General features: G+C 42.1%; 1 protein-coding gene across 4 annotated transcripts in view; it reads left to right on the forward strand.

Annotated features, from left to right (window-relative positions):
• Nucleotides 1-24,361, forward strand: part of HGSNAT (heparan-alpha-glucosaminide N-acetyltransferase) — a 51,478-nt gene that overhangs the window by 13,721 nt on the left and 13,396 nt on the right. For 2 of the 4 annotated variants that reach the window (XM_032468665.1, XM_032468666.1), the window contains exons 1-7: nucleotides 8,516-8,748; nucleotides 13,643-13,758; nucleotides 17,938-18,074; nucleotides 18,306-18,427; nucleotides 19,320-19,389; nucleotides 22,915-22,984; nucleotides 23,758-23,855. In XM_032468665.1, coding sequence (XP_032324556.1) covers nucleotides 8,544-8,748; nucleotides 13,643-13,758; nucleotides 17,938-18,074; nucleotides 18,306-18,427; nucleotides 19,320-19,389; nucleotides 22,915-22,984; nucleotides 23,758-23,855 — 818 coding nt within the window. In that variant the 5' untranslated portion in view covers nucleotides 8,516-8,543. Of the gene's footprint in view, nucleotides 1-8,515; nucleotides 8,749-13,642; nucleotides 13,759-17,937; nucleotides 18,075-18,305; nucleotides 18,428-19,319; nucleotides 19,390-22,914; nucleotides 22,985-23,757; nucleotides 23,856-24,361 lie in introns of those variants that run through there. The other 2 variants (XM_014562343.2, XM_032468667.1) reach the window with 1 other exon arrangement.

The following is a 24,361-nucleotide window of genomic DNA, read 5'->3' on the forward strand; positions in this document are numbered from 1 at the left end:
GCCCTGGGGATTGTAGGTGGTTCAACAGAGACAGGGCACATGGTCCCCAAATGAGGCATATGTAGGTGGGAGTGGGATCAAAATGTCCACACTTCCTAAAACAATCTACAGATTCAATGCAATCTCTATCAAAACTCCATTGGCATTTTTCACAGAAATAAGAAAAACAATCCTAAAATTCATATAGAATCATAAAAGACCCTGACTAGCCCAAGAAATCTTGAGAAAGGAAAAATAAATTTGGAGGGATCACAATTCCTGATTTCAAAGTACAATATAACAAATCTATAGTAATCAAAACAGTATGGTACTGATATTAAAAATAGACACAAACCAATGGAATAGATTTGAGAACACCATTAAAAACCTAGGTTTATATGGTCAACTAATTTTGACAAGGGTGCCAAGAATCCTTAATGGGGAAAGGATAGTCTCCTCAATAAATAGTGCTGGGAAAATTGGATATCCACATGCAAAAGAATGAAACTGGACTCCTGGTTTTTATCACTCACAAAAGTCAACTCAAAATGGATTAAAGACTTAAATGTTAATACCCAAAATGGTAGCACTTCTAGAGGAAAATATAGGTAAAAAACTCCTTGACATTGATCTTAGCAATGATTTTTTTGGATAGGACACCCGAAACCACAGGCAACAAAAGCAAAAATAAACACCTGGGACTACATCAAATTAAAAAACTTCTATACAGTAAAGGAAACAATTAACAACGTGAAAAGGCAATCTATGGAGTGGGAGAAAATATTTATAAACCATCTATTTGATAAGTGGTTAATATCTAAAATATATAAGGAATGTTTGCAACTCAATAGCAAGGAAACAAACAATTCAATTTAAAATTGGGAAGAATAGACGTTTTTCCAGAGAAGACATACAAATGGCCAACAGGTACATTAAAAAGTTGCTCAACATCACTAATCATCAGGGAAATGCAAATCAAAACTACAGTGAGATATCACTTCACACCTGTTAAGAGGGCTTTTATAAAAAAGACAGCAGAGAAAGTGTTGTCGAGGCTGTGCAGAATTTGTGCCCTCTTGGTAGGAAAGTAAACTTGTACAGCCACTTTGAAAAGCGTTTTAGAGTTTCCTCAGAAAGTTTAAAATAGCACTATAGTATGATCCAACAATCCCTCATTTGGGACTATATCCAAAGGAAATGAAATAAGTCTCTCAGAGAGATTTTTGTACTTCTCTTTTCATTGCAGCATTATCCACAATAGCTGAGATATGAAAACACCATTTCATCCATCACTGTATGAAAGGCTAAAGATGTGAACGCACACACACACACATACACAAAAATACTATTCAGCCATGAGAAAGAAGGAAATCCTGCCATTTGCAACAACATGGATGAACCTAGCGGATATTATGCTAAATGAAATGAGCCAGACAAAGAAAGACAAATACTGTATGAGCTCACTTATCTGTGGAATTAACAAAATTAAACTCACAGAAGCAGAATAGAAGGGTGGTTACTGGAGGCTGGGGAGTGAAGGAAAAAGGGAAGATGCTGGTTAGAGGTACAAGTCTTCAGTTATAAAATGAAGAAGCTCCGGGAATCTAGTGGACAGCACGGTGACTACAGTTAATAATACTGTGTTGTACATTACATTTTCTAAGAGTAGACCTTAAACACTGTCACTCCAAAAAAAAAAAAAAGGTAACTGAAGAGATGAATGTATTAAATAACCTAATTGTGGTAATCATTTCACAAAATATACTTATGTCATTATTATGTGGTACACTTTAGATATATATAAATTTATTTGTCAGTTATATGTCAATAAAGCTGAGAAACAATTTAGAGCATTTTCATCATCTCAAAAAAAAAGCCCCAAAACAAAACCAAAAAAACCTCATACTTGTTAGCTGTCACCCCTATCCTCCCATTTCCCCCCAGTCCTAACCATAAACAGCCACCGATCTACTTTCTGTGGATTTCTCTATTCTGGACTTCGTATGTGAACTTTTGTGATTGGCTTCTTTCACTCAGCGTGATGTTTTCAAGGTTTATACAAGCCGAGTCGTGCCTCAGTACTCCATTTTTAGAGCTGAGTGATACTCCAGTGCACGGATATATATCACATCCTGTTTATTCCTTATTCCACTGATGGACATTTGGGTTGTTTCCACTTCTGACTATTTAAATAATGCTGATATAAGTATTTGTGTACACGTTTTTGTGTTTTCGTCTCTTTTTTTTTTTTTTTACCTTCTTTTGGGGGGGAGCGTGCAGTAATTAGGTATTTATTTATTTATTTATTTATTTATTTATTTATTTATTTATTTAAATGGAGGGACTGGGGATTGAACCCAGTACCTTGTGCATGCTAAGCATGTGCTCTACCACTGAGCTATACCCTCCCTCCTGTATACCCAAGACTGGATCTACTGGGTCATTTGGTAACTCTACATTTAATCATTTGAAGAACTGCCATTAAACAGACTGTTTTCCAAAACAGCTCCGCCATTTTGCATACATTTTGCAAGTGTATGAGGGTTCTGATTCCTCTACATTATCTGACTTTTTGATTATAGCTATCCTAATGGGTAGGGAGTGGTATCTCGTTGTGGTTTTTCCTTGGGGTGTGTTTACTTTCATATGTTTTTAGATGAGGCTTCTGATACTTGCAATTTGAGTGTCTTTACTGTTAAAATCAGTCTCACAGATCCTCTGCTTCTTTAAAAAAAATTTTTTTTGAGGTATAGTTGATTTACAATGTTATGTTAGTTTCTGGTGTACAGCAAAGTGATACAGTTATACATCCTCTTACATGTAAAATGGGAATGATAATAACTTTCTTCTAGAGTGGGTTTTCCCCCTTTTTAAATTACGGTAAAATACACATAAAATTTACCAGTTTACTATAGGTAACTGTTCAGTTCAGTGGCATTAAGTACATTCATATTGTTGTGCAAACATCACCACCATCCAGCTTCAGAAAATTTTCATCTTCCTCAAGTGAAACCAGTTAACACCAACTCCCCATTTAACCCACGCTTCACAACCTCAAGTCCCTGGCAGCCACCATAATGCTGCTATGAGCATGGGTGTACAATTATCTGTTTTGAGTCCCCGCTCTAAATTCTTTTGGGTCTATACCCCAAAGCAGAATTCCTGGATCGTGCATTAATTTTATGTTTAATTTTTCTGAAGAACCACCATACTGCTTTCTACAAATGGCTGCACCATTTTACATTTCCATGAGCAATTTCTCCATATCATCATCAACACTTGTTATTTCCCTTTTTTCTTTCTTTCTTTTTAATAGTAGCATCCTAATGGGTGTGAAGTGGCATCTTATTGTGGTTTTGGTTTGCATTTCCCTAATGCTTAGTGATGTTGAGTATTTTCATGTACTTATTGGCCATTTGTATATCTTCTTTGGAGAAATGTCTATTCAAGTCCTGTGCCCATTTTTGAATCAGGTTGTTGGATTTTGCTGCTGCTAAGTTGTAGGTGGTCTTTATATATACTGGACGTCAATCCCTTATTGGATATGTGATTTGCAAATATTTCCTCCTGTTCCATGGTTGCCATTTCACTGTTGATAGGATGCACAAAATTTTTAATTTTGATGAAGTCCAACTTAGCTATCTTTTCTTCTGTCGTCTGTGCTTTGGTGTCATATCCAAGAAATCATTGTTAAATCCATTAAAATGAAAATTTTTCTTCTAAGACTTTTAGAGTTTTACCTCTTGGATCCATCTTGAGTTAACTTTTATATACAGCATCCAACCTCAGGTTTTTACATGTGGCTATCCAGTTTTCCCAACATCATTACCCCTTCCCCGTTGAATGGTCATGGCACCCTTGTCTAAAACCACTTGATCATGAGAGTGTATTTCTGGGCTCTCTATTCTTTTTGTTTTAATTGAAATATAGTCAGTTACAATGTGTCAATTTCTGGTGTACAGCATAATGTCCCAGTCATATATATATACACCTATACTTGTTTTTGTTTTCATATTATTTTTCATTAAAGGTTATTATAAGATATTGAATATAGTTCCCTGTGCTCTACAGAATACATTTTTAAAAATCTATTTATATATATATAGTGTGCTCTCTGTTCTTTTCCATTGGTCTATATCTCTCTTTACCACTCTGCCAGTACCACATTGTTTTGATTATCATAGCTTTGTAATAGGTTTTGAAATCCAGCGTGAGAAAACTTCAACTTTGTTCTTCTCTTTCTCAAAATTGTTTTGGCTCTTCAGAATCCTTTATGATCCCATAATAATTTTAGGTGGCTTTTTCTATTTCTGCAAAAAACACCATTGGGATTTTGATAGGTGTTACACTGAATCTGTAGACTGCTTTTGGGTAGTAGTCACACATTAACAATAGTAACTCTTCCAGGCCATGAACAGGGGATTCACTGTGGATTTGATTTGCATTTTCCTGATGGCTAATGATGTTGAGCATCTTTTCATGTCCTCATTGGCCATTTGTATGTCTTCCTTGGAGAAGTGCCTATTCAGATCATTTGCCCAATTTTTTTCTTTGCCCATTGTTAAACCAAGTGGTTTGGGTTTGGTTCTTGCTGAGTTACTGGAGTCCTTTATATATTCTGTATATAAGTTACTTATCAGATACGTGACTTGAAAATATTTTCTCCCATTTGGTGAGTTGTATTTCACTTTCCTGACAGTGAAGAACAGAAGTTTTAAATTTTGATGAAGTCCAGTCGATCTACATTCACTCATGCTTTTGAGTAACAAAGAACCCATGGCCAAATCCAAGGTCGTGAAGATTAACCCCTATGTTTCCTTCTAAGAGTTTTAAAGTTTTTGCTCTTACATGAAAGTCTTTGACCTATTTTGAGATAATTTTTGCCTGTGGTGTAAAGTAAGGCTTCGGCTTCATCCTTTTGCATATGCCTGTCCAGCTGTCCCAGAACAATTTTTTGAAATGTCTACACTTGTTTATGTTCCTTTGTCTCCTCCTCCCACTGAAGTCAGAGCTTTGCTACTACTACTGCTCTGAAACTGCTGTCACCAGATCACTTGTGACCTGATAGCTAAATCGAATGGATGTTTCAGTCCTTTTTTTTTTTCTTGAAATAGTCCTTGATTTCTGCAGTATCCCATTCCCCTTGTTTTCTCCTACCACTCTGGCTGCTGCTTCCCAGCCTCTGCCCATCCCAAGGGCTCCTGGTGTTTCTGTTCTCAGCCCTTCACATGTTACCTGGGTAATCTCATCCTCTTTTATGATTTCACTTCCACCTATGTACTGATTTTCCCCCAATAGTTACCTCTCTTGACCTTTATCAGTTTTATTCACAGATCACATCTCTGATGAGGGATTGATCACCAGCATATATAAAGAACTCCTACAGCTCAACAACAACAACAAAAAAACCCCTGCAAACCATCCAGTGAAAAAAATGGGACTTGACTAGGACATTTATCCAAAGAACATCTCAAACTCAGCATTTCCTAAATGACTCTCCTCTGCTTCACATTTGCTGCTGCATGTGTTCTTCATCTGTACATGACACTCCATCCTGTGATTTCCCAAGGGACAAACCTGATTTATATATAATAACATGCAGCCATGTTAAGTGTACATTTCAATAATTTTTGATACATTTATATCCTCATGTCACCACCCCTACAGATAAAACAACAAAACATTTCTAGCTATCCTGGAATTTCCTGTGTACCCCATCACATTCAGTCCTTCCTCTACTGCTGGCCCTAGAGCAATGCTCTCTGCTTTATTCTTTGAAAGATTTGAATTTCTTTTCCCGAGTTTCATGTAACTGGAATCATACGGTATGGTATATACCTTTTTGTGTTTGTCTTCTTTTGTTCAGTGTAATGTTTATGAGATCCACTCATGCTTATTGCATATATATTTTGTTAAATTTACTTACATATTCATTTAAAAGACCTATTGTAAATGCTATTTTAGAGACTTCAATGTCCCATTTTGTTTATGTCTAGGATATAAAAATGCAATTGATCTTTGTATATTGATGTTGAGTTTTGTAACCTTTTAAGTTACAGCAGCTCTTTTTTTTTTTTGTAGATTCCTTAAGATTTTCCACATATACAATCATGCCAAGTTTGAATAAAGCCAATTTGTGTGCTTTTTATTTCTTTTTCTTATCTTATTGCACTGACTAGGACCTCCAGGACAATGCTGAGTACAAGTGGTGAGGGCAGGTATCCTTGCCTTGTTCCTGATCACAAGGGGAAAATACTGTCTTTCAAGTGTCATGTTAGCTGTAAGGTTTTCATAGATGCCCTTTATCAGATTGAGGAAGTTGCCTTCTATTCCTGGTTTGTTAAGCTTTGAATAGATGTTGAGTTTTGTCCTTTTTGTTTTTTTTTCTTCTGCACATGTTGGTCACATTGGGATCATATGACTTGCTTTGGCCAGTGAAATGTGAATGCAGGGCACATCACTGCTGGGCTGGAGCCAGCATGGGATTTGCTACCTCATCTGCCCACTGCTGCAGTAATGTTCACCATCTCCTGCTGAGATGAAGCATTGGGACATCAATGTGAGCAAAAAAGGAACTTTTGCTGAAATAAGCCACAAGGTTTAGGGGCTGTTGTGCATTACAGCCTAACAGAGAAGGTTCTTGCCCTCAGGACAAACTCTTTGCCTTCATGGAGCTTACATTCCAGTGCAAGGGAAGCAGATAAACAGATACACATTATAAGGTCGGGGAGAGGTGAGTAGAATCAAGCAAACAAAGCAAATCAGCAGGACAGGGGATGGAGAGTGTTTCTGTTTTAGATAAGGGTGTTAGGGAAGGCCTCCTTGAAGAAGATCACAGCTGAGCTGAGACCTAAGACCTGGGGAGGGGCCACGAGGAGCCTGGGGGAAGGCTGCTCCAGGCAGAGGGACCAGCCCCGCAGGCCAGCCCTAGACAGGAGCTCCAGGGCCTCCTGGGTGTGGAGGCTGGGACAGAGCTAAAAGAGCGGCCCTGGGGTGGAAACAGGGAAGGGCACCCCCTCCAGTGGGCCCCGTGGCCCCCTCTGGCTTTGCGGGGACCAGAGAGGCTGCTGGATAGTAGAGACCTACTTGGCTATGGCCTCGCCTGACTGCTGGGACTCCTGGGATTTTGAACAGTGGGGCAGGGCGAGGAGGAAAGGGCAGTAACCAAACTTCTTCCTGACATTCTGGCACAGAGGCTTCTTTTCTCCGAGAAAACGCATATGACTGACCCTTATGAGATCGTTCATGATCATTACTTTCCTGCAAGTTATTCTCTACCTTAAACCCCATCAACACCTTTTGACTGTCCTTCAGAAGAAGCCTAAACTCACCTCTATTGTCTAACTCACCTTCTGTCACCTCCTTCCCCTTACAGAATACTCCTGCAGTCACCCTGGGTCTCTGAGCCTTTGCAAGGCTGTTCCTTCTGTTAGGAACACCCTTGCCCCTTCTCCTGGCTAACATCCCTCAGGACTGAGTTTAATGTCAGTCCTCCTGGGAGCCTTCGCAGACTAGCTTAGGTGCGTCCATCAAATGCTATCTTAACATCTTGTCCTTCTCTGAACATAGCACTCATCACACTGTATTGTAGCTTTACAAGTTATCAAGTAACTCAATATACAGAGAAGTATAAAATATATGTGTATCGAGTACCCATAAACCTATTGCCCAAGCTAAGCAATAAAACTTCGCTGGCTGAAGTTTGTTGTTTTCTTTCCATACGTGTCTTTACACTTTTATTACACAAGCATGTAAGCCAAAACAACACATAGGATTATTTTGCTTGTCTTTACACTTTCTGTATGTTATTACAAAGGTATTTCTGCTACTTGCATTTTTCCCTTAGCCTTATTATTATTAATTATTATTATTATTATTATTATTATTATTATTTATTATTATTATTATTGAGACTCATCCAGGTGGAAACCAGTCATTCTAGATCATTTCTACTGCTGTATGGACTACACCACAATTTATCTATTTTCCCCACTGATTGACATTTAGATCTTTTACAGGTTTTTGCAGTTTCAAACCACTCCACTACAAGCATTATTGTAACTTGTCCGCTTACACGTATGGTAGTTTCCCCCACGCGCATAGCTCGGAATGGAACTGCGGGGTCACGGCACCCGCGCGCCTTTAATTTCATCAGGGACTGGCAACGAGCTCTTCCAGGTGGTGGCATCACACGGCGGGCTTTTTTGTCGCAACTCTCCCTCTGGATAGTAAACACTTTAGGGGCTGGGATTCTTGTCTGTCTTGCTAGCCGTCACTTGCAGGACAGTGGACAGAGGGCACAAACACCCGTTCGGATGGTGAATGGCTGGACGCAGAGATTCAGCGGAGTGTTGCTCAGTGGGTGGTGAGGGACCGGGGAGCAGCGGCTGGGGGCCTGCGGGAGGCCTCTCCTTGGAACATGTCTCTCTCCGGGACTGAAAGCCCTGAGCGGCTGGAGGACCCTGGGCTCCGGGCTCTGTGAGCTCGCCTCGGCCCCGCCCCACGGGCTAGACCCCGCCCCCCGCGCTTACCCGGGCGCGGCGACGGAGGCGGAGAGCCGGGTAATGACGGGCGCGCGGCCGTGCGCGGCGGAGCAGCGCGGGCCCCGGGAGCGCGGCGGCGGCGGGAGAGGGAGCGGCGGGAGCTGCGCGGCGGCGGCGGGCGGCATGAGCGGGGCGCGGGGCGCGGGCCGGGCGCTGGCGGCGCTGCTGCTGGCCGCGTCCGTGCTGAGCGCCGCTCTGCTGGCCCCCGGCGGCTCCCCGACGCCAGGTGAGTGCGCCCTCCAGCCGGGCCCGCGGGGCGGCGACTGTCCCTCCCCGGGGCGGCGCGCGGGCCAGTGCTCGGGAGGCGCGGCGGCCGGAACTCGCGTGTCGTTTCCGCCGCGCCTCCGGGAACGCGGGGCCGGGGCTCGTGCACGGAGGCCGACCCGCATCCCACGGGCGCCCACCGACCAGCGGGAGGGCGCGGGCGGGCGCGGGGCGCCTCCGTCTCCATAGAGTGCCTTTGGTCGGGGTACCATCCGTTCCCCCAAGGCAAAGCTACTCAGAGCCGGGCAGCCGCGCCCCAATGCGTCCGCCGCACGGAGGGGCTGCGGGGCTGGGCTCCCGGGTCACCGCGGCCGGGGCTGAGAGCGCTGCGGGTGGGCAGTGGAGGCGGCGGCCGCGGGAGCTGGGGGCCAAGAAGCGGTGTCGGATCTCAGCGGGCCTGCCCGGCCCGGTTGGGCGGTTCCACTTCCATGGTCACCCGAGGAGCGCAGAGGCCGTGGTCTGCAAGAGGCACGCGGCGAGGTCCGCGGGGAAGATGCTGTTGTCCTGCGCGGAGGAGAGGCACCGGGCTTAGCGAGCGTTTCCCCACTTAGCCTAGGTCTCCGAGCTCTGCAGGGAAATGGGGAAAAAATGCCAATCCAGGGCCTCCGCTAGACTGAGGGCCCTAGAAAATCGTAGTCCCAGGCCCCTCCCCAGGGGATGCTGTGGTCGGGGATGTTGGGACCAGCCAGGCGCAGCAAACTCGGCTCGGCCAGTGTCGGGGGAAGGTCTCGTTATCACCTGCAAAGCTCTCACCTGCCTCTCCTCCCCTTCCTCCCATCCCCTTCTCTGTATCAGAACACAGGGATTTTGGTGTCAGTGTATGTGGTTCAAACTGCTCCTCTTCCCCAATCGGAACGTTGTAGGGCGAAGACAAAGTGAATTTTGAAGAATGGGCTTAGCCGATTACGTTTTGTGTGTTGTCTCCCCACCCTCGAGCTCAGTCTCGTTCACTCCCTCCCTTTTATCCTTGAGGAGCAGACCTCAAGAGGTTATTACGTAATCGGCCCCGGCACAACTTGTCAGGGCCAGATCTGGTGGGCACAACGCTCTTTTTTGGTACTTTAGCATCAGTTAATAATGATGGTTATTGTAGGGAAAATGTGGTTTCTAAAGAGTGATTCTGTGTAGTGAGGAGGACATCCTAGCCATCCACCCCAGAACCTTCAGGGAACTGCTGGGAGGACAGCCAGGCATTTTGTGCCACCTGGAGTCCAGGTTTGGGCTGGACAACTTCCTACTTAAGGACTCCACCTTTATATGATTTGAAGACTCAAGTTTACCTGAAAAAAAAAAAATTAAGTGGAGTATGTCTTTTAAAATATGCCCAGCAAAGACAGTCATGAGGAGAGACCTAGAACCGGAAATTAAATATTTGGAAATGAAATAAAAGTCTAAAATACACAAACAGTACAGTTACTTGGACACTATTGAAAGGTGACTGCTTGGTTTATTTCCTCACCAAGACATGGTAGACAGGGAGAGGAGGAGGGAGCTGTTCGCTGTATGTAACTCTCCTTGAGGTTTCTCCGGTATTTCTAAAGTCAGCCATATGGAAGTTGACAGCTTTTTCTAGAGAGTGAGAATCAGTTTCAATTTTGATGTCATATTGGATGGCTTAGGAATTTCATCGTGTGTGTATGATACAGATAGACTCATTGGTTGAAAAACAAAACTGTTCAAATAATGCAGAAAGGTACAAAGGTGTCAAAATCCCCGGGCCTTATACTCACAGTCTCTCTAGCTGTGGTCTTCAGTCTTGGCTGCACAGTAGCATTCCTTGGAAGATTTTTGTTGTTGCTGTTGTTTTGAGGAGGATAACAAGTGTTGGTGAAGAATGTAGAGAAATGGGACCCCTTGTACACTTTTGATGGGAATGTAAATTGGTGCAGCCACTATGGAGAACAGTATGAAGGTTCTTCAAAAAATTAAAAATAGAGCTACCATATGATCCAGCAATCCCACTCCTGGGTATATAACTGAAGAAAGTGAAAACACTAATTTGAAACGATACACACATCCCAGTGTTCATAGCAGCATTATTTACAGTTGCCAAGCTATGGAAGCAACCTAAGTGCCCATTGATAGATGAATGAATAAAGGAGAAGTCATATATATGTGTGTATTATGTATATATATATGTGTATATACATATGTGTGTGTGTATACACACACACACACACACAATGAAATATTAGTCATAAAAAAAGAATGGAATTCTGCCATTTGCAGGAACATGGATGGACCTGGAGGGTATTATGCTTAGTGAAATAAGTCAGACCAAGAAAGACAAATACTGTATGTTATCACTCATATGTCCAGATCTAAAAAATAAAACAGATGTATACAACAGAACAGAAACAGACTGACAGGTTTGGAGAACAAACTAGCAGTTACCAGTAGGGAGGGAGAAGTGAGTGGGAGGTGGGGGGATTAAGTGACACAAATACTGTGTATAAAATAAGATACAAGGATGTAACAGACAACACAGGGAATACACCAATATTTTATAACTTTAAATGGAGTATAATCTATCAAACTTTTGAATCACTGTGTTGTACACCTGAAACTGATATAATATTGTAATCAACTATACCTCAGTGAAAAAAATACAAAAACTAGATCATGTTGGTTGGGCAGAGATGCTGATTTAATTGGTCTAGAGGGGCAGGGCTTTGATTTTTTAGCTTCCCAGGTCATGATGTTCAGCTAGCATTAACCCCACACACAGTCCTATATATAAAATACTTAATATCGATGACAAGAGGTTTCAGAGGCTGGAATTTATGTGGAAAAGCTAAACATAAAGCAAGAACCCCATTCCACCCACCAGTAAAGACTCAGAGACGTGAATGAAAGCAGTAGTTATTACAACTACGTAGGGGTGGTGTTAGAACAGGCAGTGACAACACAGTTAAATGGCGACTCTCAAACCTGAACGATGGAAATGCACAAGAGAAATATTTGGTAACAGTATGACAACTGAGCCAAAGGATTTCATACCTGTGCTGTGTGAAGAAATTACCCAAGTGCCTTAGAAGAACTCCAGAGCATGGGGGCTGAGTGGTTAAGTGAACATCTCATTAGTTCACAGGCGAGGAGGATACTGATGGTGAACATTGGGAAAGCGCTTTCAAACTTGCTTATTGCTTACTGCTTACTCAGAACTAAAATAATAAGGAAATTATATTTTCTAGACATCAGACTAAAAAGTAAGGAAAAAAATTAAACTGGTCTAGCTGCCGGGGAACAGATTGGTTTAGTCTCAGGAGGCCGGGAGCCTGGAGGGTTCGATGCTGGCCAGACTGGTTGCAGCTTAAATCCTGGCGGCTGCGGAGTGACCTCAGGCAGGTCGCTTGACCTCTCCAGGCCTGACATCCCTCATCCAGAAAACCGAGACACCAGGAGCTATTGCATCAAGGCTGCTGGGGCCGGCTGCACGGTAGGCCTGTAGTTGTGTGTCCCCTGGTTGCTGACAAGCACCACCGGGGTCTTTATAAATCAGCACAGCTACACTGGAGAGGAATTTGGCAAAATGTATCAAAAGCTATTTAAAAAGCTCTTTGGGGTTAAAAAATGTCACTCCTGGAACTTCATTCTGAAGGAACTAAGTCGAAAGAAGAGATGTTGATTTTCAGATGTAGATAGCAGCATTGTTGTATAGGATATAGCAGCATTTCTTGTAAATGGAAGAAATAGGGAATGGGGAGAAATTGGAAAAAAGGTTAAATGGAAAAAGAAGAGACAACTTTTAAAGATATTTAGCCATATGTGCCCAATTCTGAGTTGTCCCCTGCGTTGGTTGGATGTGGCTTGGAGTCATTATAATCATCCTTTGTCGAACGCTTACTTCGTTTGAGGTTCTGTGCCAAGCACTTCGTGTACATCATCAGCTTTAGCCTTGCCGGCAGTCCTCTGAAATACACATTCTTATGACCCCAAGTCATTGATGAGGAATGCTGAGGCAGGATGGGATTCAAATTCAAGTTGGCCCGACTTGGAGTCCGCATGCTTAACCCACTGTGTTGTACACCTGGTCCCAGCACTGCTTCTGCCGGAAGCACTCCAGAAGGACACCAAAGAACAGAAAAAGTGATTGACGAGGCTTTATTTAGCCTAGAGGGAAGAAGCTTCTGTAGATTATTAAGAGTTATGTACTGTGTGTTGTGCCTTCACTGAGAGATCAATAAAGCTCACTGAGGATAAGCTTTAAAAATGAGGGATTTATACACAGGAAACTAACACAACATTGTAAATCAGCTATACGCCAATTTAAAAAAAAAAAAAGAGGGATTTAGACTGGCTGCAGTGAATTTTCTGAATTAACCAGATGAAGTACTTGGGAGCCCCAAAGCCTTTTGTGTTACAGAATAAAAGAGGCTAGATTATTACCTTTCTAGCTGTGTTATTAAATAATTTCTCTTTTTTCCTTTTGCCTCGAAGCTAGAGGGTAATTTCTCTTCCATATATAGTAACAGATATAAATGGCCCAGTTGGCCTGAATGAAACATGTTGCTTTTACTTGAGCCAATAATAGTTCACTTTGTTTTCCTACCATATTGGCCGACTTAACTGCAGAATGTGCACCGTCTTTATGGAATCCTAAGAGCATCTGGTGAAGTGATGAGTTCTAAGCCCAGGGCATACGGAGCAGTGAGGCACGTGTGCGCATGCGCATGTCGGAGCATTCCCCGCTGACGCTGCTTGAGGGGCCAGAGCCCCCAGGCGTTTGAGAAGCTCACCTGGGAAGTTCACTCACTGCTCACTCACGTGCACTTTGGCTCCGACACATTTTTCAGGTGCCTGGTTTATCGTTTTTTGTTTTTTCTTTTTAAAACTTTTTTCCTAATTCTTACCAGACGTAGACAAAAAAAGACATGTGGAGCTGAAGATGGACCAGGCATTGCTGCTCATCCATAATGAACTGCCCGGGACGAACTTGACCGTCTACTGGAATTACGACTGCTGTTATCAGGTGGGTGCCCTGTTGCATGTTCAAGGCTGTGACCCTTGGTGCTGTCATACCTGCAGCCCTCCGCGTGTTAATTGCAGCTTTGCAGGTGAGGAAACAGACAGGCTGTGTAAAAGACTCAGAAGAAATACCATCATGAGAAAGACCAGCAACAGGCAGCATCCCTTTCTTTTTTTTTAAAATTGAAGTAGAGTCAGTTACAATGTGTCAATTTCTGGTGTACAGAACAGTGTCCCAGTCATGCATATACATACATGTATTTGTTCAACATCCGTTTCTTGTCTTTTCCCCTGCCCATCTTTTAAAAACCAGTGCTCCATGACAAGCAAAGTTGATATTGATGGACGTGTTATATTTGGTGACTCTGCCTACTCCATAACTGTCCTGCTGGACCAGAGAAGGAAGGATTGAGACACAGGTGTTCTCCGCGGGTGGGGCAGTAAGGAGGCTGAGTCAGTGTTACAGGGACCTACCCTTCTGATGACAGTGGGTTTATTTCAGCTGAAGGTGTTACTCCTGTGCTAGACCTTGTTCCTTTTTAAGAACAAGACTACTCTTCATGTAAAATGAAATAGTCTTCATTTCCAAATTGAGAGCTTCAATGTATCACCTTCAGAGGAAGAATTTTAATGGCTTGTGACCTGTTTATTGTAAATAGCTTAAAAAAAAAAACAAATTAAAAGAAAATGCCCAGTGTGGATATCAGCTGAAAAGCTAATGGAGCAGGACATGCCACCTTCTGTGCAGTAACGTGAGACACAAAGTCCCTAGATTGAAAAAGCTCGTTCAAGACAAAAGGTTGATCACAAGAAAGACCTAAATGAACCCTGAATAAAATAGAAAAAATCGATAACTTCAAAAATGTCTGTATATATTAACAAAACACCTGTTATGCATTGAGTCAAAAGAGACTAAATGAACACAAAAGGCAGAGATTATACATCCTGTAATCTCATTTCTCTGCACAACAAAAACAAACTGATATAATAGGAGATGAAATTCAAATATAAATATTTCATAGGAAAATCTTTGACATGGCCAAAGCAATTCTTGTGAAAAATTTTATTTGAATATGTCTAACAATAAAGATGATAATATGACTGGGACACTATGCTGTACACCAGAAACTGACATGTTGTAATTGACTACACATCAATTAAAAAAAAATATGATAGTAACACAAGTGGCAGCTGCTGTTTGCTGAGGGTCTGCTCTGTGTTTTAGGTTTGTCAGAGCTCCTTTAATCCGGACCACAACCCAGGGTGTGTCTGGATTAGCAGGTGGGGATGCTGAGATTAAGACCAGTAAAGGGACTTTTCCTGGGTCACCCAGCTGTCACGTGGCAGCACTGGGGTCCACACCCCTCTCTCTGGCTTCAGAGGCTGTTTGTTTCCAGGGTCCTGCTTTATGTTAATCAGAAAGAAAAGGGGAAATGCAAAGCTGTCAAGTAAGGAGCTGTCGAGTAAGGACGTCAAGGTTTTGGGAAGTCGTGCCATCCTCTGAAGAAGAAAAAAGGAAGCAAGAAAAATCATAACCATGTAAACTTCAACATGAGGAAAAAAATGGAAATAAGAATGAGCGAAGAGATTTTTTTTAAATATAAAAGTCACGCAGTTGATAAATTATTGATAAATTTAAGGGGAACATGGAAATTAATAAAACTAGAATAAAATTAGGATATATATGTCAACTGAAATTAAAATAATTTTGGTAATAATCTTAAAAATCTGGCAAAAACATAAGAAATGCACGTCAAACTTTCTAATTAATACAGGTGCAGACATCTAAAATAAAATAAAATAAAATTCTTTTAGAGAAAGTTGGCATGTTGAAAGATTTATTATGACTTATATTTTCATCCTTGAGTTCATTTCTAAGGACAGTGATACAATTTTTTTTTAAGATACAGTTTTAATGGGAAAATTAAACTTAAAATTTATACTTCTTTAATAAGTTTATGAACTTTAAATTATAAAACTGGAGAGATAGTGCACTCAGATATGAAGACTAACCATAGGAAAAATGAAAACTATTAAAACTAGTAAATGAATTCAGCAAGGTAACAGGATACAAGGTTAATATACAGAAATCTGTTGCATTTCTTTACACTCACAATGAAATACCAGGGAGAGAAAGTATAAATAATCCCATTTAAAAATTGCATCAAAAAAAAAAAACCTTGGAAAAATGGCAGCACTTCCCAAAGTAATTTATATTTAACACAACTACTGTGCATATATCAGTGGATACTTTATAGAATCTGCATAAATAACTCCAAAGTTTATATGAAAGAGTAAATGCACCAGAGAATCAGAGGATGGCCCCAAAGGAGAAGGGGACATGGGAGAAGGGAAGCTTGCTGTACCAGATAAGTTACATCACAGAGCAGAGACATTGTGAAAAAAGAGACATGGAGACCGCAGGGCCAAGATAAATGTGAGTAGAATCTAATTTACATAAGAATGTAACGTATTACAGCTAAAACCATGGTAAAGGTGTTCTGAATTATTGGATACCATCCCAAGTGGATTCATGTTTAAAAAAAACAAAACCTACACAAACTTTTAAAATATTTTAAGATGCAGGGTACTTTTTAAAATTATTTGTTTGCTTGTTTGTTTGTTTATTATTTTTGGTGGGGGAAGGGAATTAGATTTTATTTATCTGTTTATTTTTCAAGGAGGGACTGCAGATTGAACCCCAGACCTCGTGCACGCTAAGAATGCGCCCTACCTCTGAGCTGTACCCTCCCCTGCACAGGGTACATTTTTAAACTAATGAAGCAATAGAAGAAATAACAAGCCAGATTAGAATATAAAACTTTAACAACTTGTCATTAAAAACAACAAAATAGCGGGGAGGGTAAAGGTCAAGTGATAGAGCTCGTGCTTAGCATGCACGGGGTCCTGGGTTCAATCCCCAGTCCCTCTGTTAAAATAAATAAATACATAGATAGAAAACCTAATTACCTGCCTCCCCCCAAAAAACCTAACAGAATATAACAGGATGTTAAATGTTTAGTATCACAGTACATGAGAACATATTTCTAAGATTGTGCTCAAGGAACTTTGGTGTCTACCAAATGGTTCACACCACAGGCAACATAAAACAGCAAAAGAAGATGAATTATTTAATCTACTGATAATTGAAAATGTCATCTTGATGCTGTGGTATCATGAATACCAAATACCTAAACAAAAAGAATGATTTGAACTCCCGGTAAGGCTGTTAAGAAAGAAATATTGTTTGAGTACCGTTTGGCCACATGTAACAAGAACCGTTAAAGTGATTATTTTTTATCCATTAATCTAATTTTTGGAAATTTTTCTTAGGGAAAGAATTTAAAGGAATAGGAACATCATGTGTAGATCTGTTCATTTCCTTTTTTTTTTTTTAACGACGGTATTGGAGATTGAGCCCAGGACCTCATGCATGCTAAGCACGCGCTCTACTGCTGAGCTACACCCTCCCCACCATGTATAGATCTTTTAAAATAATATAACTTATAAATTATAAGCATAAATATATTTATATTATATATTTCATAATTAAGTTGTATTTTCAAAAACAGTATTAATTTATATAAATTATATACAAAAAGATAAGACAAAAAAGCTTTAAAAGCAGCCGAAATGTTCATAACTATAGTGTTTAATGGAATATACTACAACCGTTAAAAATGATAAACACGCAAATTGGGTAGACTCTTGGAAATGTATTTTTTTTTTTTGGAAATGTATTAATTAAATAATATTAAGTAAAACAGTCGAATGGAAGACTTAATGGCAGGGAGGGGATAGCTCAGTGGTAGAGCGTGTGCTTAGTTAGCATGCACGAGGTCCTGGGTTCAATCCCCAGTGCCTCCATTAAAAATAAATAAACAAATAACCTAATTACCTCCCCCCGCCAAAAAAAACCCCAAAATAAATAAGCTTAAAAAAAAAAGACTTAATGGCTTAATGGATGCTGTATTTGTTAATTAGGTGAAGAATTTACCTGTGAATAAAGGTGTACAGTTCACCAACAGTTATATAGGCAAATTGTATCTGATTGAAACTGAGAAGTTTTTTTTTCTAAGTGCGAAGGAAAAGTTATCTCAGGGTCTTCAGTCGGAGGTTCCGTCCTCCGAGAACCGGGAGACTGTCGGACGCGCCTGACACGCTGCCCGCGCTGTGTGTGTAGTGCTTGCTTCAGGTCCTGGTCCGCGCCTCCCGCGGTGGGAAACCCGGAAAGCCCAGCGTGGCGGCCGTGGCCGTCGGCACCCAGCACGTGTCCATCCTGCGACTCAACGACACCGTGGAGGACAAGGAACTTTGTAGGTTCGTACCTGCTTTGATGTGACCTACACAGTCTACTTTTTCTGCCTTTTTTTTTTTTTTTTTTTTTTGTTCTATTTGGTTTCTAGCTTTTCCTTCTTTCAAAGTATTTTTCTGTCTCTTCCCTGGTCTGCACCCAGGAATGCCTGTCACCCTGCCTCAATGCCATTACCAAAATCCACCTCCTTATTTCCCACCCGAACAACATTTCTTGATTTTACCCGATCTTCGTAGGTTGGAATATAAATTTGGAGAATTTGGAAACTATTCTCTCTTGGTAAAGCACACCCCTGATGGAGCCAGTGAAGCTGCTTGTGACCTGGTTGTCAACGAGAAGCCAGTCGACAGTGACCTTCGTACGTATACTCTCCTGGTTGATTTTTCGAGTTTGTGTTTTCAGAGGTTTTAGTTTTTGAGTACTGTTTGCAACACTTTGTGTAACTGGAATCCTGTATTATAGGTTGTCTCATTTAGGTATAGTATATTTTGTTTGTTTGTTTTGAGGGGGAGGAAATTAGGTTAATTAATTAATTAATTATTATCATTTTTTAGTGGAGGGACCCAGTGCTATTGACTGACTTCAGGTTTCTCCCGTGTTCCTCCTGGCGTCCTTTTTCTGCCCAGAACCCCGCAGTGCATTTAGGGGTCAGGTCCCCTTGGTCTCTTCCCATCTCATCTCATCTCCTCTGATCACTCTTTCTTGGTCTTTCACAAGCTGGACCCTTTGGAAGAGGACTGGCTGGTTATCTTGTGACTTGGTTTCGCTTACTGCCTTCTCCTGACCAGGAAGAGGCCCTGCGTCTTCGGTGGGGCCCAGCAGACGGGGCGCGGTGCCCTCCTCAGGGATCACGTCCAGGGCTGCGTGATGGCCTGGGCACACCTCCTGAGGGGATGAGCTAACTTGATGTCTGGGATTTGCTTAAAAATGCTTCAGGCAAAAATTTTTTTTAAAAAGACGGAGAGTAGTCATAGATGAAGGAAGAATGACAGTGTTTGATATTGCAGAACCTAGGTGATGGGTTTATTATACAATTGTTTGTACTTTTGAGCATGTTTGGTATTTTTCACAATGCAAGTTAGCACTCACCTTCTGAAGACCGTTCCCGGTTGCCAATAAGAGATTTAGCGTAAGGCTGTCCACTTTTATTTGTGTGGCTTTTCCATTTGCAGATAAACTGCGACGACCTGACAGCTTTGGTGCTTGGGATGACGTTTTTGGTGACAGTGTGTTTTCTGTTCTTTCTACAGCCGTGACTGTCGCGTTCCTCGTGGGCCTGGCCCTCGTCATTGCAGTGTCCTTTCTGAAGTTCCTATGGAGGTGAGCCGGTGTCGGGGGAGGGCACAGTTGGGGAAAGGAGGACATAGAAAATATATATTTAAGAAGGGTCATTTGACCCTTCAGATGGCCATTATTCCTGGGTCAAACTTACTGTGTCCACCATCCCCCAGGCCCGGGACAGTTCTAGGCCCTGGGAATTCAGTGATGAATAAGAGATGCTCCTTGACTTTAGGGAAGTTTTTAACAACCTTGTTCGAGTGGATCTTTGTCTTCAGTTCTTTGTGGCTGAAAAAGTAGGAGAAAATGCTTGAGCAGTTCTCCTTTCCTGAAAGAGTCTCGCCTCCTGCTTTGTGGCGAGTGGAGGTGATGTTTGTAGGAGGTCACGCCTCTAGTGCAGAGTCCCAGCCCCTGCCGCCGGGACCCCAGCCACTCCTCCGACCTCAGGGTGGACTCTCCGTTGGTTAGGGTCAGCCAGCTTGGAGAGGGAATTCCTTCTCCTCTGCTGGGGTAAACAGTGATTCTGGAGAGCGGATTCGTAGACTGGAGGAAAAAGGAAAGTAAACTAGATCCAGGCCCAGCACATCACCCTGCCAAGGGAAGGGCTTTCATCCCTGAAAGGGAATAGCTTGAGTTTTCACATGCTCAGCCTGTGAGGGTCTCAGGAAAGAGCGCAAGATGTTATTGGTGAGCCGTTATCCAAGTTGGAAATGGGCCCCTGCTAGCTTCGGGGAAACCCTGCAGCGTTGGGGAGTTTATCACTCTGACCCCCTAGAAAGAGTGGGCTTCAGTGTGGGAGAGCCCTGTCTGCGTCGCGGCAGGAGAGCGCCTTGCTGCTCAGAGCAGATGGGTAACCGCTCCGCCCTTTAGGGACAGGGCGCAGCCCTAGCCCAGGAGTTGCATTCCTTTGAATGTTGATCAAGATGTAAGTGATTTTGAGTTTCCATTTGGCCCTTTTAGCATGCACAAATTTATTACATCATGTTTTAAAGTGATCGATAGCTGATATCAGGCTCCTGCAGAGAGAACTCCACCTCGCCCCACTGTGGAACTGAAACTCCTTTTTGCAAGGGATTCTGCCTTTGTAGCCCAAGGGCCGAACGCTGTTGTTGGCAAAGCAAGAGGCCCTTGTACGTTTCTCATCACTTTCCAGTGTGCCCCCGGAAGTCCGGGGAAGTTCAGATTTGTCTGAAGAATCTGAAAAAGTAGTAAGAATATAGCTTTTCTCCTTTTCACCAAGGGAACAGGCATGTACAGGAAAATTAAGTGCTTTATTTATTTTAATTAAAAAAACTCTACTGAAAGTTTTTGATTTTAGCTTTTAAGTATCTTAACTTCTCCTTTTCACCCCTCCTTAGATGGTTCTATTTTAAAGTTAGTTTGTCATATGATTGTGGTGTTATTAGTGCTGAACAAACTAGAAATGGGAGTTGAATTGCAGGGAGAAAAAAGAAGTTAGAAGTATATGCTTTGAGGGGAAGGGTGTAGCTCAGTGGTAGAGCGCATGCTTAGCATGTACAAGGTCCTGGGTTCAATCCCCAGTACCTCCTTTAAAAAAAAAACCAAACAAAACCTAATTACCTCCCACAACAACAACAAAAATATATACATTGGATATGTGGATTGCGTTTGGATACTGATTTGAGCAATTCAGCTGTAAAAAAAAAAAAGACAGGAAAATGGAACTGGCTGTTGGATGGTATTAAGGAGTTATTGAGAAGATTTTAAAATGGAGCAATAATATTTTGTTGTTGTTTAAAATGAGGTAATAGTATTGCAGTTAGGTTTAAAAATAAAGAGTCCTTAGTTTTAGTGAGGCACACTGAAATATTCATGAATGAAATGAAATGATGGCTATGGTTTTCTTTTAAAGACCAAGCCGAGAGGGAGGATATATCTCAAAGTGGTAGAGCGCATGCTTAGCATGCGTGAGGTTCCGGGTTCAACCCCCAGTACCTCCTCTAAAAAAAGTAAATAAACAAATAAACCTAATTACCTCCCTCCCCACCAACAAAAAAAAAAATGGTAAATAACAAGCTGAGGCAGGAAGACAGTGGTGGGGAGTGTAGATGAAGTGTTAGATTGACACGTGTGGATACTTGTTGCAGGTGGGTGACGGTTCCAGGAATGTTCATTATACTGTTTCACCTACTTGTGAAATTTTCCATGACAAAAAGATAAAGGGAAAGGAAAAAAATCCTATGATGTATTGAATAACTCAGGCATGCAGATTTTATGCAAAGCGTATTTTTGCCAGGCTAAGGTATGCCTTTTTTTTTTCAATTAGAAAATTTAATTTCAACTTCCCCAAACCTTCCGGAGATGAGCATGACGTTTGTCACACTTTTCAGTTTCAAGAGAGCTGGAGGTGCAGCACATGAGCGGACTTACATTGTTAGAAGCGTGATATGTAATTTCCACTAGAAAGGGCTTGATGATTTCACCAAACTAAGACATATGTTCTCCTGATTTTCTAATCAAAGAATTGTACTTACTAACAGGACACATTTAATTGTTCTCAGTTAACAGAAACACTGAGTATTCAACATGATGTGACAAGTACCAAACTGGCCTGGGAGCTCTGAGTTTGGCATGGTTGTTGGGTTGCAAATGGGTTCTCTGCGGACTTTAATCAGATGTGGGGACATACACTTGGAAAGTTCTTGTTCTTTTGGATGCAAACAAACTAAATATAAGTGAAACCATCCTAGAAAATTTCAGAAATCATAAAGAACAATTTTTTAACACATTTATTGTGGTATGACTCTTGTACAGGAAACCACGCATATTTCAGACATACAGTTTGATGAATTTTGGTAGATGTAGACACCCATGAAACCACCACCACAAACACGATAGCTAATATTTCCATCACTCCCCCAGAGATACAAATTTCTAATGCTCAGTTTATCCTTTCCCACCTCCTTTCCCTGTTAAGCATATGTTTACTATGTGTGTGAGTCTGTTTCTGTTTTGTAGATGAGTTCAGTGTCCTTTTTTTTTAGATTCCACATAAGTGATATACAATATTTTTCTTTCTCTTTCTGGCTCACTTACTTAGAATGATGCTCTCTAGGTCCATCCATGTTGCTGCAAATGGCATTATTTCATTATTTTTTATGGCTGAGTAGTATTCCATTGTATAGATATACCACTTCTTTATCCAGTCATCTGTCGATGGATATTCAGGTTGCTTCTGTGTCTTCACTGTTGTAAATAGTGCTGCTATGAACAATGAGGTTCTGTGTTGCCTTAACTTTAATGGTGCTGTTGATCAGAATTCCAGTCTCATTTCACCTTCACAACAGGTCTTGAGCGAAGGCTCCTTCTTTATTCCTGTTTCATCCGTGAAGAAACTGCACTGTCACGGTCAAGTGTTTGGAAGTGCTGCTGCTGTAAAGTTTGATTCTACTTTTGTTCTATTAAAAAAAAAACATTGAAAATGTCTCATTCCTTGACTTGCATAGAGAATGAACTTCAAGTTAATTTTCTTTCAGCGTGATAGCATATCATGGTGAAAATTCTGCCTAAGCAAAGAAATTAACCGGCCATTTTACTTCTTTACAGTTTGGAAGACTTTAATAATTGGATTTCAAAAGCAATAAATTCTCGGGAAACTGATCGTCTCATCAATTCTGTGAGTTACTGCGTCGTGTGCGCTCTGGGTGGGTTCCTAGATTTGGAATTTACAGATCTTTATTTAATAATCCTTATTCTCTTAACTGTGTGGAGGAAGGCCAGGTTGTATGCCCTGCATTCTTTTTTTTAATTTATTTTTTAATTAATTAATTAATTAATCTTTTAACTAGTCTTTTTTGGGGGGTATAATTAGGTATTTATTTAATGGAGGGACTGGGGATTGAACCCAGGACCTTGTACATGCTAAGCACACACTCTGCCACTGAGCTTTACCTCCCCCCTGCATTCTTAATAAACAGTGGCCTCTCGCCCGTGTGACGGGCGCCACCCCCTCTTTCTTTGGGAGGCTGGAGTGATGCTCTGCAGGCAGTGCTGTTGAGTTGGTCCAGTTAAGCAGAGGGTGTGGAGGGTAAAACAAAGAATCAGAGACGTCGGTATGAAATCTATAAACGCCATGGCCTGCTGTGATGAGCCAGCCTGCCTGTCTGGTGATCAGGTTCATTACGGGCACGTTTATGTCCACTGCTGGACATGTTTGCGGGCTCTCTCGTTCAGACGTCCTTTGTGGTCGTTTCTCAGCAGGAGACACAAAAATCAAAAGTGAGAAACCTAACCTCTCGGATGGGGTCTGATCACAAAAGCAGAGCAAAGTGGTGCTCAGAACCGTGACCTTGGCTTCCACTCCGCCAGTTTCTTCCCTAAGACACAGACGAGTGGAGTTGACTCTTTCGCGTTGTGCACTCTCCCATCTTTCTCCCCTTTTTCCTGAAGGAGCTGGGGTCTCCAAGCCGGGCGGGCGACCCCCAGCCAGAGGCCTGGCGACCGTCGGCTGCTCCGCTGCGCCTCCGCTGCCTGGACACCTTCCGGGGGTACGTGGGGCTCCTGGTTACATGGTGGTCACAGGTCCACTGGAGACAGACGCACTCTCTACTTTGGGCTTTGCTTCCTAGGCTAGAAGAGGGTTCCTGCCATCAGGATAAACCCACAGATAAATCGGCAGCCTCTCCTGACTTAAAAAGTGTCGCGGGAGCCAGTAGGATCTGTCGCTGCACAGGAGCAGCGGGTGGGCCCTGTGTCCGGTCGGCAGCTGGACAGACAGGCAGGTGCCTGGGCTAGAGAGGGAACCCCGGTTCTCGGGGGGGAGGCGGCTCTCATCCACCACCACCCCTAGCAAAACGGCTCATATATCAGGCCCTTTGGATAGCAAATCCACAGAGTTTGATGGTAAATTGTTCTTATTTCATAGTTTTGGGGGAAGAAGGAATGCCAGGACCAGACTCTGAAAATGAAATCTTAAACGGGATGACCGAAAAGAAATACTAGGTGTCAGGTCCATCCATTTCTACCCACGGAGGCCTTGTAAGCTCCGGGGATA

Source organism: Camelus ferus, chromosome 26 (genome assembly GCF_009834535.1).
Source record: "Camelus ferus isolate YT-003-E chromosome 26, BCGSAC_Cfer_1.0, whole genome shotgun sequence".
Classification (NCBI taxonomy): Eukaryota; Metazoa; Chordata; class Mammalia; order Artiodactyla; family Camelidae; genus Camelus; species Camelus ferus.